The sequence below is a fragment of the Mustela lutreola genome, chromosome 4, assembly GCF_030435805.1.
Source record: "Mustela lutreola isolate mMusLut2 chromosome 4, mMusLut2.pri, whole genome shotgun sequence".
Lineage (NCBI taxonomy): Eukaryota > Metazoa > Chordata > Mammalia > Carnivora > Mustelidae > Mustela > Mustela lutreola.
Genome location: NC_081293.1, coordinates 187617228 through 187634810, shown reverse-complemented (window position 1 = coordinate 187634810; position 17583 = coordinate 187617228). Strand labels below are relative to the sequence as shown.

Below are 17583 nucleotides of genomic sequence, written 5' to 3'. Positions count from 1 at the left end.
TTCTGCCTCCTTTTCTTTCTTCTTCTTTTGGGATCTTTACACTATGAATATGATTACACTCAATAGTGTTGTTGAGTTCCCTTAATCTGTTCTCATTTTTTAAAAAGATTTTATTTATTTATGAGAGAGGGAACACAAGCAGGAGAAGGAGAGGGAGAAGCAGGCTTCCCACCAAGCAGGTAGCCTGATGCGGGGCTTGATCCCAGGACCCCGGGATCATGACCTGAGCCAAAGGTAGGTGCTTAACAACTGAGCCACCCAGGTGCCCCTTTTCTCATTTTTTTATTCTTTTCTCTTTCTTTTGTTCAGCTTTGATTATTTCTATTACTCTCTCCCCTAGGTCACTGATCCGTTTTTCCACTTCCTCTAATTTAGGCTTTATTCCCTCTAGTGTATTTTTAATTTCAGTTATTGAGTTCTTCAGCTCTGATTGGTTCTTTTTAAAGTTTTCTGTCTTTTTACTGAGGGTCTCATTGAGGTCCTCCCTTCATTTCATAAGTCTAGTGAATATCTTTATGACCATTATTTTAAATTCTCTATCAGGCTTATCTCTATTTCATTTAGCTCTCTTGCTGGGATTTTGTCTTGTGTCATTTGGGACATATTCCTCTGTCTCCTCATTTTGTCTAATTCTCTGTGTGTTTCTATGTATTAGGAAAGTCAGCTATATTTTGTGCTCTTGAAAGTGGTGGTATTATTAAGAAGAGGTCCTGTAGTGTCCTCTGTTCACCAAAATCTCGGTCTTCAGGGGGCATCTCCTGGGTGTGTTGTGTGTGTCCTACTGTTGTGGCTGAGCTGTGTTTGTCTTTAGTCTAGTCATCTGCAATGACTCTTTGCCTGTTGTGGGCAGGGTTTGGTCCCTGTGTAGTTAATGAGCCAGTTTGGGCTCAGGTTGGGTCAGACTAGGCATTTGCCAGAGATGCAGTAGGACTGAACTGCAGGGCACTTTCCCTATGTTGTCCTTGAGAAACTTTTGTGGTGGGCTGGGCCTACAGTCAGTCCTACTGCTGGGGCCACTATTGAACATGTTTGAGTGGTTATCTTCCCTTCTCCCCAGGGCAAGAGTCACTTTGGAATGGTGCCGAATGCTGTAGAGGCTGCTTGCACAAGGCCATACTTGTGGTGCTGCTTTGGATGGACTCCTGCCAAGGGTGGTTGGCAGAAAAGCATGGTGGGAGGTAGGGTAGGGTTTGGATCACTGTTAGCAAGGTGGGTGGAGAATGTTTGCTGGCTGCACTGGTTCCTGTAGGTGACTGTGTGGCTAGCCTAGGGAATGGAGGAAGGAAATACCTGGGCCAGCTCTTTTGTTCTCGGAGAACTCAAAGAGCCTTGCCCCCCTCCAGCACTGGTTCTGAGATTAGCAAGTAAGTAAGTATATAAGGGAAGGAGTTCCCTTATATACCCCTCCCCCTGCCTTTTTTTTTTTTTTTTTTTTTTTTTTTTTTACAAACTGCTTCTTTTATGCTATATCTCAGCAGGGCTATTTATTATGCCTTTCTTTAAAGGTGGGGACTCAGTTTCCTATCATCCTCCAACATTCCCAGGGTGGAAGCTGCTGATTTTCAGTTCTGTGTTAAACCTCATTGATTGTAAGAAGTTGCAAAGTTAAGCCACTCTGATTTTCAAAGTCAAATGATATGGGCTTTGTCCTCCTAGTGTGGATCCCCTGTGCCTGGGGTGCCTGGTTGCAATCTGCTCCTTTCCCTTCTCCATGCCTGTGTGTCCCTCCTTCCCATGGATGGTGTCATGCGTCAGTTTGTTTCCTAACCACAACATTGCCCTTCCTGCTGTTTTTTTGTTTTTGTTTTTGTTTTTTTGATGTGGCTCCTTCTCTACCTTTAGCTGTGGAGAGTCTGTTCTGACAGTCTTTGGGTCATTTTCTGGCTTCTTTACACGGATGTGGGTGTTATGTAGGACTATCCAAGGGACAAGGTGAGCTTAGGATCCTCCTACTCGCCCATCTTCCCTGGAAGTCCCTGGCTTGTCTCTGGTTTTAGTGATTACAGATAATACTGCTGTAAATATCCTTGTGCATGTCTTTCAGTACATGTTTTCTCAGAAAGTTGTCAGTAACTAATTTGAAATTGAGTTGTACATTTGACTTCACTGGGCACTCAGCTTAATCATTGTGAGAAGGTTAGTAAGCGGAGAAGATGGGCACTAGGGTTTACAAAGTCCAGTATTAATGCTTCTGCAAAATTATTCATGTTCATTTTATTTATTTATTTATTTCACAGAGACAGACAGAGAGAAAGAACACAAGGAGAAGGAGTAGGAGAGGGAGAAGCAGGCTCCCTGCTGAGCAGGGAGCCCTTGGCGGGGCTTGATCCCAGGACTCTGGGATTATGACCTGAGCCGAAAACAGATGCCTAATGGCTGAGCCATCCAGGCACCCCTATTCATGTTCATTTTAACCAGAAAAGGCTATAGTTTAGGTATTTTAAGGGTGAGAGAAAATAGGATTTCAGGAAGAGAAAGTCATGTTAACATGAGCCGTATCCTTTACTGTGGCTCAAAGAACTATGGGGCCAAGAGGAAGGCTTACCCAGAGCTCCCTCTTGGGACCTGGCACCCTGGAATTCTTGTCCAAATGGACTCGAGTCCACTTCCAGGCCCTAAAAAGGGCCAACCACACAGTGACATGGGTACCAGTAGACCCTGACATGCCAGGGGGCAGCTCTTTTTGGGCAGTGTAGGTGGAACATGGACACCGCGGGCGGGAGTGTCCATGTGTGTACAACATGGCCCTCGTGCTATGGGATGAGACTGAAGGGAGAAGAATAGGGTGGCGTGCCACGGTGGAGGGCCAGCTCATCTGTGCTGCCATGTCCTGGTGTAGGACTCCAAATTTGAACCTGGCCTTTCAAGCTCCTATGAAGCTTGCTTGCTTGTTTGCTTGATTTATCAAGATAGGAGACTAGAACATATTTTTTTTAAAGATTTTATTTATTTATTTGTCAGAGAGAGAGAGAGAGTACACACAAGCAGGCTGAGTGGCAGGCAGAGGCAGAGAGAGAAGCAGGCTCCCCACTCAGCAAGGAGCCCGATGTGGGACTCGATCCGGGGACTCTGGGATCACGACCTGAGCTGAAGGCAGCGGCTTAACCAACTGAGCCACCCAGGCATCCCGACTAGAACATATCTTATTTAGGGGTCCATGGGCTTGATTTATAACTCTTAAATATTTTATTATATGGCATGTGGACTTCCGTTTTTACCTTTGCCTAGGGCTCTGCACATATTAGATTGTAGACCCACTAAAGAAAAAAAGGTAAATGGGGCGCCTGGGTGGCTCAGTGGGTTAAAGCCTCTGCCTTCGGCTCAGGTCATGATCCCAGAGTTTTGGGATCTAGCCCCTCATCCGGCTCTCTGCTCAGCAGGGAGCCTGCTTCCTTGTGTCTCTCTCTCTGCCTGCCTCTCTGCCTACTTGTGATATCTGTCTGTCAAATAAATAAATAAAATCTTAAAAAAAAATAAAGGACAAAAAGAAAGAAAGATAAAAATACCTTAATGCCTAATTTGTAATACTCCACCCATAAAATCATTCTAGGAAACACTTTGGACATGGAACATTAAGTTTCACAGTGACTGGGTTGCTCAGTTGTTGAATGTCCAACTCTTGGTTTTGGCTCAGGTCAGGATCTCAGGGTCATGAGATTGAGCCCTATGTTAGGCTCTGCCCCGAGAGTGGAGCCTGCTTCCCCCTTCTGAGCCAGGGGGTCTTCTCTTCTCCTACTCTGCAATAAACAAACAAACTCAAGGATAAAACCAGGCCAAATTCCATGCTGATCACACCTAGATTTTTGCCTCTGAATTTTTTTCTTAGCTATTTTTATAAAGTGATGTTTTTATTTTTAAAAAAGGATATTAGTGTTGAAAAAGTACTTATGTTAGTCCTTTTGGACTGCTGGAACAAACTTCCACAGGCTGGGTGACTTCTAAACAACAAACTGATTGTTCAGGTCTGGAGGCTTCAAAGTCCAAGGTCACAGGCTCCAGTATGTTCACCATTGTGAGGCCCTCCACTGCCTGGTTCTTAGCTGCCATCCTCTCACTGTGGCCTCACATGGTGGAAGGGGCAGGGGAGTTGCATGGGGAGTCCTTTATAAAGTCACTAACCCATTCATGAAGGTTCTACTCTCATGACCTAAGTACCCCACCTTTGACTACTATCCCCTTTGGGGGTTAGGATTTCAATATAAGAACTAGGGGAGATACAAACCTTCAGATTGTAGCAGTCATTAATCTCTCTTAATTAATTTTGCCTGTAGAAATCTAGCTGCTCAGGTCACAAGGTACAATAATTTTATGATAGTATATATATATATATATATATATATACACTCACACACACACAATAAAAGGTACTCTTATACATGCACTGGTTTACTGCAAAGATGGATTAATTTGGCACATTCTGGAGCACCATAGAGAAAAACATGTTCTGGAATCAGATTGTCTGGGTTTGAATCCTGGCTCTGCCACTAACTAGCCTTACAAGCTGTGTGACCTCGGGTGCACTTCTTAACCTTCCTGTGCTATAGTTTTCTTCTCTGTAGAACCAGGTGATAACTGTGCTTATATGAAAAGACTGTCACAAAGCCTAAACGAGGTGATACAGAGAGAGTTTAGAATGGTGTCTGGTCCGTAGTTAATATTTAATGATAGCCTTTAGTTTGTGTAGAATAAATTGTAATTCTAATTCTAAGGGTGAATTTAGTGCTTCACTTCCTTGCTTGTTGGCAGTTGCAGGCCTCCATGATCCAAGAAGAAGCCACAGAGGACACTGAAGGTGACCACTCCAGTCCTTCTGTGAGTGCTGGCCAGAGGGCTTCTGCAGGTGCCCACGGGGGTCAGGATGACCACGAAGAAGAGGTATGTGGGGCTCGATAGTTGACAAAGATTTCCCAGTTTGCACAGAGTCTAGATGCGGGATCTCATCAAGGATGATTGCAAAATATTTAAAACTGGGCATGGCCACCAGTAGGGCGTGGCCACCAGTAGGGTGTGGCTACCAGTAGGGCGTGGCCACCAGCCCATCAGAAAGGACTTGGGCAGTGGAGCTGGGAAGGTTGGGAGGACCGTGCTGGTGGCAGCCCTGTAGTCACAGAGTTGTGGGAAGTTGGGGAGGTCCCAAGGGAGGGGGAGTGCCTATAGGATCAGAACAACAGCTCCTTGGGGTGCCTGAGGGGGTGCTCCGTCAGTTAAATGTCCAACTCTTGATTTTAGCTCAGGTCATGAGAGCTTCTCTCCCTCTGCCCCATCTCTTGCTCACTCTGTCTCTCTAAAATAAACAAATCTTTAAAAAAAGGGAAAGAACAACAGCTCTTCCCCAACCAATCTAGGAGTGTTTTAACATTATAACCCAGGTGCTGCTGTCTCTGTGAGTGTGAGGTGTCAGCCTCCAGATCTATTGGCATAGGAGGTCGTCCATGTCCGTGAGACCTCCTTGTCTCCGGCTACATTTATTATGAGCCGTCCAATCAGCGCCCCTCAACCCATGAGATCTGAGTCCAAATCTGGCCCTATTGTTGAAGTCAAAGGCGGGTTATTTCTTCCCAGCCCGCCTCCTGGACACGAGCATGCCCTGCCACCATCCCCTCTTTGTTCTCCTGTCCCCACCCTGGCTCTGCTGGGACTTCGCTGACCTATCTTTGTAACATTATCTGCCTGCCTGTGAATTCAGGAATTGTTTCGTTCCCCCTCCCTCCCTGCCCGTTTCTGTTCAAGGACAGCCGCTCCCCCTCAGGAATGTGCCACATTTCCCCGATGAAGCAGGTGGCTGTTTTTATCCCAACCCTGCAGCACCCGTAGGCCTCAAGTGGGTGGGGTTTTAACAGGAGTTCTCTTCCAATCCTGGGATGGAGACAGGGCCCCTGTGAAGCCTGAGGGAGGCTAGAGGGAGCTCCCTTTGTGGTGTTAATGACTAATAATAATAATAATAATACTCATTTAAACGAATGGGTGGTCCATTAGAATTAATGAAGAAACTGGATCAAATGTTTCCAACAAGATTCCAGGTACAGAGAGTAACCCATATTGGGGGTGATTCATATTACTAAGTCTGTCAGACATGCTGGGATGTTCTAGAATCCAGACCACACATCGTCTGACTCATCCAGTCCCAGCGTGTCCAGTACAGCATCTCTCCTCTTTCTCCTGCCCTCAGGATCTGCCCAGTCAGGGTTCCCCTCCTGCTTCTGCAGTGAACGAGCTGTCTTTGTTTGGGCGACTTCAGGCACCATTCGTAGGTTCCTTCCCCCAAGTGCCGTCATGGGGGGGGTGGTCTCCCGTGGCAAAGCAAACACGGGCTTGAGGACATTGTCCCCTCAAAGTCCTCTCTGACCTCTCTCCACACCAGGTGTTGGCCAAACTCAGGGTTAAGGACACAGTTCTCCAGACTGCCAAGTCCTCCCAAGACTCCTGACACTAGCCACAGGTTTGGGGATCTCCAGGACCACCCAACCCTCTCTTCAGACCAGTCAGTTACAAGTTCAGGGCCCCTCGCATTCTCTCAGGGCCAATAATTTGTAGAACAGCTTGGAGAACTCAGTAAAGTGTGAGCCTTACAACTGGAGTTTTACTGCAGCACAAATATAGAAGTCAGAAGGGGAAGAGGCAGATAGGCAGAATCCCACACTGGGAAGATCCCAAATTCCAGAATTCTGTGTCCTTAGGGAGGCCTTCCTTTCCCAGCATCGACATGTGGCAACAGCTGCACAGCACTGCCAGCCCGGGAAGCCCACCTGAGCTCCAGTGTCCAAAGTTTGATTGGAGTTTCATTCCGTGGGCCTGCAGCCCAGTGGTTGTACTCGGTCTCCAGCAGCCGCCTCCCACCCCCATGGACATGGACCGGAAACACATCGCTCCATGTCTCAACCTTCCAACCACAGAAGCGATCAGATGTGGTCCCAGGGGCTCACCATGAATAATGAAGAAAATTCTCTCACATGGGAGATGTTAGGAGTTCAGTGCTTGCCTCCCAGGAGCCCGGACAAAGCCAGCCCTCTCTTTGGGTGGGGTTAATGCTTCTCTACACAACCCTCTTCTACCGTGACTCTCTGTCTCTCCGGGGTCTCCCTCTCTGTCCGTTCCTGCCCTTGGCTTCCTCCCAACTGTTCTTGTGGCTGAATCAGAGACGTTGATTCCTGTCTTCTCTCCATAGCTCCTGACCCGGGTGGCCACAGCCCCCATTCCTTCTCGGTATCTCTCCGACCTTGACCACAGCCCTGTGACGACTCCTGGTCTCCTTTTGGAGACTCCTCTCGGACCTTGTCTCTGCATCACCAGTTTCATTCTTTCTCACCTCCCAGTGAAGATGTATTCCAAGCTAGGAGCTCTTCTCTCCGTGCTCTTCGCCTTGTGTATCTTTCCAGCTGACTTACCTCCCACTGTCCCTCCTCCCACCGGTGACCTCCTAGGTGTCCATTTCTAGCCCAGACTTTTCTTCGGAGCCTGTCCTGCCTCGACCACTGTGTGCTGGAAGATTCTACTTGTATGGCCAGCTGTCGCCTGAAATGCCACGCGTCTGAAAATCCCAACTAATCTCCCCCCATTTTTCATTTCTGTCAGGGCCATTCTTTCAGCTCCTCAAACTCAAGAGCCTCGGAACCCTGGATGGTCCCAGCCCCTCCCGGGTGAAAGGCCCTTCTGTGTCCCCACTGTCCTGCTGATTCTTGGCTATTGCACTTTTCACATACATTGTCGCCACTAGACTGTGAGCCACTGGAGGGCTGGGATGGTGCCAGTCGGGCTGTTGTCCCCACAGCATCAGAGAGCATGAAGCCGACAACAAGTCATCGCTATCTGTGCGCTGTTTCCTCCTCCCGATCCCTGGATTAGCGAGCTAATCAACAAAGAGGCTCTTTTGCTTATCGGCCTTGCCCTTGCCAGTGTATTTTGTCACCAGATTAATCCCCCAGCCCCTGTGCTGCTTTATTCCCACCCTCTCCCCTGGCCACTTTCTACTCAGATGTTTTTTTATGGCTCCTCATGGGCTCCAGGTTATTTTCTCAACTCTGCGGTTTCCTGGAACTTTCCTCTCCTTTCTACTCCTCACCAAACAAGCTCCCACTTCCAGCCAAATTGTTTTCCCCCAGAACTTGCCTTCCCAGTGTTCCCGGCCACCTGCCTTTTCCTTACCAGGACACGTTTCCCTCAGCAGGAACGGTCCTCCTCATCTCTCCTTCTGGATGCCTCCCGCTCCTTCGGCTGCCATCTACCTCCCGTGATGCCTTAGCAACCGTTCTCTCTTCCTCTCTGGACTTTTTTCAGCTCTTTCTGGGAGATGTTGCTGCACACGTACTATATCTCTGTTGTTTTTTTAAATTTTTTTTAATTGATTTTCAGCATAACAGTATTCATTGTTTTTGTATCACACCCAGTGCTCCATGCAATCCGTGCCCTCTATAATATATCTCCATTTTTGTGCTGCTAATTCTCTTCCTCCAAATATATTAATATTTGTTTTCCCCTAGTTCCGCTGGATGTGATATACGGTGGAGCCCATGTTTTATTCACCCGTGCAACGTTAATGAAAGCTTTCATGGAGGGAATTCTTAATGAAAGTAGAATAAAGAACTCTCTCTTTCAGTTCAATTTCGGAGACATCTTTGTGCATCAAGCCATCCACACGATCGAATATTGCCTGGGCTGCATTTCAAACACAGCCTCGTACCTCCGGCTCTGGGCCCTCAGCCTGGCTCATGCACGTGAGTGAGCAGACCTCACGGTCACGGTCAGATCGTCCCTGGGAAACAGAATCAAAGTACTTGTTGGCAGAAGTGCCTTCCTGGGTTATTTCTGGTTCTTCTTTCCTAGGAAGATGTGACTTTTCTTCTGTAGGCCTGACTTTATATTTTTAGAGTGGTTACCCCTCTATATCAGTTTTCTGTTGCTGCTGTCATGAATTACCACGAACTTAGCAGCTTTAAACAATACAAATTTACTACCTTACAGTTCTGGAATCCTGGAACCAAGGCATCATCAGGGTTAGGCTCCTTCTAGAAGCTCTAGCAGTTTCCTTTTCTTAAAGATTTTATTTATTTATTTGACAGACAGAGATTACAAGTAGGCAGAGAGGCAGGCAGAGAGAGAGAGAGGAGGAAGCAGGCTCCCTGCTGAGCAGAGAGCCTGATGCGGGACTCGATCCCAGGACCCTGAGATCATGACCTGAGCCGAAGGCAGCGGCTTAACCCACTGAGCCACCCAGGCGCCCGCAGTTTCCTTTTCTAAGGAGACAGGGCTATAAGGACCTGCATTGAGGCTCCTGAAGCTACCATGTTCTCTGGACCCTTCTGTGTGTTTGCCCTGCAGCCCACTTGCTTGAAATATTCCTCTTTCTCTCTCTCTTTTTTAAGTAGGCTGCATGCCTAGCATGGAGCCCAGTGTGGGCTTCATGACCCTGACTGAAATCAAGATCTGAATTGAGATCAAGTGTCAGATGCTTAACCAACTGAGCTACCCAGTCACCCCTATTCCTCTCTTCTTGAACTTTCTCCTCACCCAGTATCTAATTCTTCTTTCATAACTCACTCAGATGGCATCACCACCCTTGGAAATCTTCCTCCCTGGTCCCCAGTCTGGAAGGTTCCCTTTCCCTGAGTTCTGGGAGTGCCCTGTCCTAGCAGTGCTTACAATTCTGTTGTAATCAGCCTGTCTCCCTACTAGACTGTGAGCTCTTGGAAAGCAACATCCCCATCTTTTATTCCTGGAACTGAGAAACAAAGCCAAAGTGTGTCCTTGCAGGATAGAAGCCAAAGCAATGAAAGTGAGCCTGTTTGTTAATTTATAGCAGAAATGCAAGTGCTTATCATTAGTCTTCACTGCTCTGGCCATGTTCATTTTGCATCATCTCCCACACATACACACGTACACACTTCTGCAGGCACACAGGGCCTTGGATGCATACGCGCGGCCTGTAAGCATCTACATCCAGACACCCCGAGCCCCGCATGTGTGTACTTGTGTACTGACATGTACCCATGCGAAACGGTTGCCCAGGGACCCAAAGTGGATCTCTGAGCTCGTGTGATCAGCAGCATTAATGTCAGTCTTTAGGTTCCATCTCAGATGTGGTTTGGAGGACTCAGGTCACAACTAGATAGGACAGGAGGGACTCCTCTGGCCAGCCCATGCTCACTGATGATGTAATTTGACTCCCCAAAAACCATATGGTTCACAGCTGCCTGGCATGGTCCACCCATTGGGTCTTTCTGGAACTTCCTGAGATGTCTAGTTCCCATGGGTGCCTTCTTCTTCATGCTAACGAACTTGCTTGAAGAGGTAGTTTAGTAGAGTGGTAATAAATACTGATTCTGTTCTAGTTTCTCATATACTACTTTTAGCTCAGTAACTCAGGCCGCAACTTAACCTGTGTGTGCCTTGGCTTTTCTGTGTGGTTCTGGTAGTTTGCCTGCTCTGTTAGTCAGGCTAGGCTAGAATGTGCTGCAATAACAACAATCCCCAGATCTCAGTAGCTTGAAACAGTGGCGATCTACTCGAGCACATCTGTGTCCATTGGTGCCAGGTTGAGACCTAAGTTGAAAGAGGCTGCATTTGGACACATGCTTCAAAAGTCAGGAAAAGTCAGGTGTTACTCCAGCTGAAAGCCAGAGCTTGGGGGCGGGAAGGGGGCACAGTACAGAAACAGGGACTCCTCCTTGTGCTCCCACATGTCTTTCTTCTTGTCATGTCCTGGTGGCCAGGTGCAAGGGATAGGCCTTGATCTCTCTGGGCCATGCCCCTGTGACCTTTCTGCTGGGTACACTCATCTCAAACCAATAATGTAATGATAGCTCTCTGCTATCTCTTCTTATAAGAGCACTAATCCCATCCTGAGGACCCCACCCATATGACCTCATCAAACCCTAATGACCTCCTAAAGATCCCTTCTCCAAGTACCATCACTTAGGTAGGTAGGGCTTCAACATATGGATTTGTTGGGGGGAAGGCACAAACATTCAGTCCATATCAATATATTGTATGAATTCTTTTATGTTTTGCTTCTGTGGCATAACGTGACGTTACTGGCATTTATTCATGTTGCTGCTGGGAGCTATAGTTTGCTCCATTGTGAGCAAAGCTGCCATAGACCGACTCGTCCAGGTGCCCTAGGGCACACGTGCCTGTTTTCCATCCAAGACCCGAGATTCGGGATTCTAGGGTGTGCAGACCCAGGAAAAGAGTATGGAAAGATAACCCTGTGGCTGAGACTCTTTCTCTCGCTTTTCTAGAACTGTCTGAGGTGCTCTGGACCATGGTGATGAACATTGGCCTTCGCCTGCGAGGCTGGGGAGGACTCATTGGGGTCTTCATCATTTTTGCCGTATTTGCCATGCTGACGGTTGCCATCCTTCTGATCATGGAGGGCCTCTCTGCATTCTTGCACGCCCTGCGACTGCACTGGTGAGCGTGGCTGCCCCATAGGGACTCCACAGGCGCTGGAGAGGGGTTGGGGGCCAGGACCTGCCAGCTGGCCTCAGATCCTGACCTCGTTCAGTCACCTGCTGGTGTAATATTACATGACAATGTGTGTGTATTTGTGTGTTTCCCCCTGCAATGCACACGTTTGTAAGTATATGCGCGTGTGTACCCACACAAGTGTGCATCGCACATGTGTACATGTGTGCACAGGTGTGCACGTGCACATAGGTGTGTGCACATGTGTATATAAGTATGTACGTGTGAGTGTGTGTGTACCTGTATATAATGGCTGCCTTATAATAAATGTTAGTTCCCGTTTACTCGTTCTCTCTTAAATGTTCGTTTGTTGTATTACAACTGGCTTCAAGGTAAGGGACCCCTCCAGCAGCTGGTAAGATGACAGATCTGAGAGAGGCTCTTAGAGGCACGCTGAGCTCACGGGAGACATTTGGCCCATGGTGCTGAGGGCAGGAATCACACCAAGGCATAGGCTCTTGACCTCTACAAAGTGCAGACAGACGGAGGGTACCCGGAAGAAGGAAGGCGCTCGCAGGACGCCCTTGACATTCACAGATGTGTCTGCAGACTCTCAGGCATCACTAGGTTTACAAACACGCAAACATTTGTTGAAGTTTCCATTTTTCTTTCAAGTGAAATCTTTGCCAAGAATCTCGAGTGCATGTGCGCGCCTGTCCATCCCACAGGCTGTCTTCAGCTTTCACGGATGCTTTCTCACCCCCTCTATGCCCGCTGTTGATAAAGAAAGGTGTTGACACTACATGTACTGAGAGAACAGAATCACAGCCTCTCCCAGAGGTTATATCGTCATCTCTCCCCTCATGGAGGAAATGAACTCTGTGATGTCATCAGGCATAAAGGATGACATGTGATGTCTGTGATAGAAGCCATAAGAGTGTTAAAGTCAAGGTTCTGGGTGTTCTTCCCTTTGGCTGCTGGCCTCTAGCTTATGTGTTTAATCTAACTTTTTCTTGTGCCCCACCCCCCATGCAGGGTGGAGTTCCAGAACAAGTTCTACGTCGGGGCTGGTTACAAGTTTTCTCCTTTCTCCTTTAAATGCATCCTGGATGGTTCCGCCGAGGAGTAGCTCCAGGTCCGCGGGCGGGCGGCCGTGGCCTCTGGCTTCAGTCTCTGCTGCTGGGAGAGAAGTTCAACTTGTCTTCGCTGTTGGCTTGGCCCAGCAGGCCAATGGGATGATTGTTCTGGGCTCGCTGGAGGCGGGAAGCCATGATCATTTTATTTCCAAGCCTTGGGATCTAATATGACTTCATCATGTCATAGAGGAGCCGATCTCATGTTGGGTGGTAATTGTCAAATCCTAAAACGGGGAGGGCTCCACTGATGTTTTCTTGCAATTCTGTAAATATGATTCATAAGGAAATAAACTGCTGGGCCATTCCCTTGTTCTCCGAGGTGTCTTTGTGTAAAAGTATCCCACATAATTTAGTACTGATAATTACAGGTCACAGCTAAGCAATGGAAGTACACAAACTAATCCCAAAGGATTATGTTTAGTTTAGTCTTTCATTTCCTGGTTCCTCAGATACTTCTTCTCTTTGCCTGGGGCTAAGCTTTATAAGATTAGGAACTTTCTCATGAATCTTCCCCACAGGTGGGAAAGAAAGGGTCATGTTCTCTCTCTGGATGTGGGCCATGAGGCTCTCTGCATTGTGACATCCTGTGGAATGAAGGGTGACCACATGAAAAACTGGAGGAAGAGATCTGAAGGCTTGAGAAAGTTCTGGAAAACAGCTTGCCAGAAAGGAGACCACCAGACAGGCTTACTCTCTGGATCTGTGGGCCCTGAAGTCATTTCTAAGGCTCCTGGGTTGGCAGATTCCTGAGAGCCAGGGGCAGAGTAATATGTGTGTCATCAACTATTCAGCCTGAGTGACCACTACTCAGGTTAATCATAGTCTTTATGGTCAATATAGCAGTAGAATTAAGTATTGTTAACATTGGTATAGCACTTTACAGTTTACAAGGCACTTCCAAAAAATTATTGATCCATTTTTTTTTTTTTTAACATAAACTCTGCCCTCAACATGGGGATCAAACTCACAACCCTGAGATCCAGAGTCACATGCTCTTATGACTGAGCCAGCCAGGCACCCCACAGGGCACTTTCTATGTAATATCTAGTTCTTAAGATTCCAGAAGATCTGAGCAAATCCAAGTTTACCTTTTGGACCGATTTCTTTCTTTCTTTTTTTTTTTTTTAAAGATTTTATTTATTTATTTGACAGAGAGAGATTACAAGTAGGCAGAGAGAGAGAGAGAGGAGGAAGCAGGCTCCCTGCTGAGCCGAGAGCCCGATGCGGGACTCGATCCCAGGACACTGAGATCATGACCCGAGCCGAAGGCAGCGGCCCAACCCACTGAGCCACCCAGGCGCCCCTGGACCGATTTCTATTTTTCCTGTCCCTCTATGTAGTGGAGTTGGCTGGTGCTCATGGAAGTGTCATGGTTCATACCCAAGGAAGCGTCCATGTCCCCTTCTATGTTAATGTCATGACTTGTCTAGCACAACTTAAGGCACAACAGGCTGCTCCACAAATATTCAGAGATTAAAGCAAGATGAATCTAAGAATGAGAGTTGACATCTTTGAGTTCCAACTCTGACACTCATGTGTGTCCTCGGGCAGGAAGTGGGGGGATCTCCACCTCTCTGGGTTGTGGAAGGCTGGTGTCAAGCACGGGCCTGGACCAGGTACTCAGCCAATGACATCACCTAAAAGGAAGAACAGACAAAAGCAGCATGAAAATGTTCATTGTAAGTCTGCAGAAGCCAAGGTTGCTGGGCAGTTTCAAGGTTCTCAGCTCACCGTGCACTTCTCATCAACTATCTAGAAATATGCTATGCTTAGATAGATCACCAGCCTTCTTCTGCCCTTTAATTCTAAGCAATGATGGCTTGAAGAAAAGGTTCGAAAGGGCAAAGCTTCCTTCTGCCCCTTGCCTAGACCCCAGATCTTCTAGAAGTCTCCATGGTCTTCCTGAGAACTGTTAGTTTTCTCCAAGGTTTGACAGCCTCCTTCCGTCTCATGAGAAATGTAATTTCCCCTTTAAAAAGGGATGGGGTGAAGGGCTACAGGAAAGGGGGTGTGACCGGGTTGTCACTCACATGCTCAGGAGACAAGGTTGCTCTTTAAGGAATTCAGTTGGCAGAACTGAGCCAAAGAGGGAGGAGAAGACCTAGGGGCCTGGCTTCTTGAGCAGGTTAGTCCAGAAGCCCCTCCAGGGGCCGCCCGTGATCTAACTGCTGTGTGAACAAAAGAGCCTGAAACTAGAAAGCTTTCCAAGGGATATACAGAGGTAAGAAACTCCGATGGGCAACGTGGATCTGGATTTACTTCTCTTGCTTTCAAGTGGAGGTGGCCGGGATGGGGACAGGGTTTGGACCATTCGAACTTGGCTGAAGGCTCATGGGCTATGAACAGTTCGCTCCTCTTATTGATGATATTGCAAAACAAATTGCATCATACACGCACACAAGCATGATCGGTTTTTAAAAAGCTCTACCATGGCTCAGTTATTTCCGGCTAAAAAATGGAGTATAGCAAAATGCAGTAGAATGAAAAGCCCATTGGTGCTTTACCATCTGTTTTAATAAAGCTTGAAAACCAGGTAAGCCTTTTGAGTTTCAGAGTAGACTCCCAGCAGCAGCTCAGTTCTTATAGATTCTTTGAAGCTAAGTCATGGGTTGCTTTCCCATTGTAGTTTTTGAGGGACTGAATGTGGGAGGTGGGCAGCATTCTTCCCCATGTTATTCCTTCCTTTTTTGAGTTGGTTTGTCTAATGATCCATCCACCATCCATCCATCCTCTTCTTGAGTTAAATGGGATTTAGAATGGTTTACAGAGATGGCAGAAGATGCCATCTCAGCTTCTCCAACACTCCCTTATAGAGTTAAGGTTACAGGCTCTATCTGCAGTGTTCCCCATACCTATTTCTGTGGAACATTTTGTCCTCCTTTTTGCTTATTTGTTTCTGTTTTTTTTTTTTTTTTTAAGATTTTATTTATTTATTTATTTAAGAGAGAGAGAGAGTGAGTGCAAGAGAGAATCTGCAGCAGATTTCACGCTGAGCACAGAGCCTCACGTGGGGCTCGATCCCATGACTTGGAGATCACCTGCTGAGCTGAAACCAAGAATTGGACACTTAACTGATTGAGCCACACAGGTACTCCCATCTTCCTTTTTATGAAAACTTTTTCTTTATGAAACGTTTGTCTGAAATTCTAGAAAATACTAAGAGAATACTCCCCTGTGTGTTAACTTGGCGTTAATACTTGAGAGTCTCCCTAATGACTTGGATGTAAGCTCATTTGTAATGCACAGCTGTGAATGCCCAAATCCTGATAATCTCCTATCAACAGGTCTGCAGCCCAGCACCCTACATACCCCACCGAAGACATTCTATTATTTGAAGACCCTATAATAACTGAACAGGGCAGGAACGGGAACTTTCTCTGCTGCAGGTAATTTGTACATTCGTTTCTTCCATCCCTTGGCAACAAGCCCTGACATTGCAAACCCACCTGGGCCTTGACCGTCTTCAGGCACGGGACGTTAGAAAGATCAGTGTTACCAGTGGAGAGCATCAATACTTTTCAGTGGCTGGGTGAGGGCTAGGCTTGCTTCTCTGAGTGGAGTTTGAGTGTGGCACACATCACTGATGCCCCTTTCTTTCATAGTTTCTTCATCCCTACGCCCACGAGGCTGTTCCAAACTGGAATTCGGAAAGGGTTTTTTTTCCCCTGTAAAATATACTGAGTTTACCATTTAAGGTAGTGTAGAACAGGCTCCTGGTGGCTCCGCCCATTAAACACCAAACTCTTTTTTTTTTTTAAAGATTTTATTTATTTAATTTGACAGACAGAGATCACAAGTAGGCAGACAGGCAGGCAGAGAGAGAGAGGAGGAAGCAGGCTCCCTGCCGAGCAGAGAGCCTGATGCGGGACTCCATCCCAGTACCCTGAGATCATGACCTGAGCCGAAGGCAGTGGCTTAACCCACTGAGCCACCCAGGCGCCCAAGCACCAAACTCTTGATCTCAGCTCAGGTCTTGATCTCAGGGTTGTGCGTTTGAACCCCATGTCGGGCTCTATTCTGGGTGTGGAGTCTACTTTAAAAAAAAGTAATGTAGAACAACAGATCATTTTTGGTAAAAGTCATCCATTTTGTTGTGCCTTTAATAAGTAAGATGAGGTGACTCATTTGGATGGTATCAGTGTCATACAACTGGCGGGAGAGGTTTTGAGATCTTATTTTCCAGTAGGCATGCAGCACATCTGATGGCTTCCTAATACCACTTAGGTTTACCCTTGAAATAAGGTCAGTCTATTTCAGAAAACAAGTCACTTTTTTCTTTTTTTCATTTAGGTTATTTTTATTTGAGCCCAGGGTGTTCTAATGTTAGCAGAATATCAGTAATAAATGTTTTTGGAGAGATACATGTTTGATAACTGAAAATACTTACAAACTTCCCCTGTGTGTATTTGATTTGTGATTATGGTGAAATATTAGACATTTAGTTGATACTTTTATTCAGAGATGAGGAATAGTACTCCCACGGGTGTTTATGTTGCAAGGGCACTGTGCCCTCATGCAAACATTGTCCCATTTAATTCTCATAACATACCGAAGAAGGAAACTTATCAGTTAAGATTACACACAGTTGGCTGGTAGGAGTGCACTGGTGTTTACAATTCATTGATCACAGCCAATTACGGAGTTTTTTGTTCCTTCTCTCACACTGCTACACTTGACTAGCCTAAAATAAAAAAATTGCACACAATTTCAAGGAACAGAAAACAGAAATAACAGCGTCTTAAACAGAGAGCTTAATCGTTTTCCCACATAGATGTCTGGAGGTAAGTAGTCTACAGCTGTAGGAGAAGTTCCAGGGTCTTGCTAGCTTCCACCCTGCCAGACGTGGCTCAAAGTGTCCCTCTTTGCATCATGACCTGAGATGCCTGCCAAGGTGCAGGAGGAAAGGGGGAGGAGCAAAAGGGCTTTCTCAGATGCACCGCCCCTCCCCCACCCCCAGCCTCCACCCACCTGCCTCTGGGTGACCAGGCTCTTCAGCAAAGTACAAAGGAGGACTTGCCTGGGAAGGCAGCAAGCTTCTTCAGCCACA

The 17583-nt window shown here is 46.9% G+C and overlaps 1 protein-coding gene across 9 annotated transcripts in view; it reads left to right on the top strand.

The window, feature by feature from the left end:
• Positions 1-12841, top strand: part of ATP6V0A4 (ATPase H+ transporting V0 subunit a4) — a 74231-nt gene extending 61390 nt beyond the window's left edge. For all 9 annotated transcript variants that reach the window (XM_059171972.1, XM_059171975.1, XM_059171973.1 and 6 more), the window contains 4 exons: positions 4747-4875; positions 8594-8711; positions 11235-11406; positions 12436-12841. In XM_059171972.1, the coding sequence (XP_059027955.1) occupies positions 4747-4875; positions 8594-8711; positions 11235-11406; positions 12436-12529 (513 nt within the window). In that variant the 3' untranslated portion in view covers positions 12530-12841. The remainder of the gene's footprint in view (positions 1-4746; positions 4876-8593; positions 8712-11234; positions 11407-12435) is intronic.
• The last annotated feature ends 4742 nt before the right edge of the window (positions 12842-17583 follow it).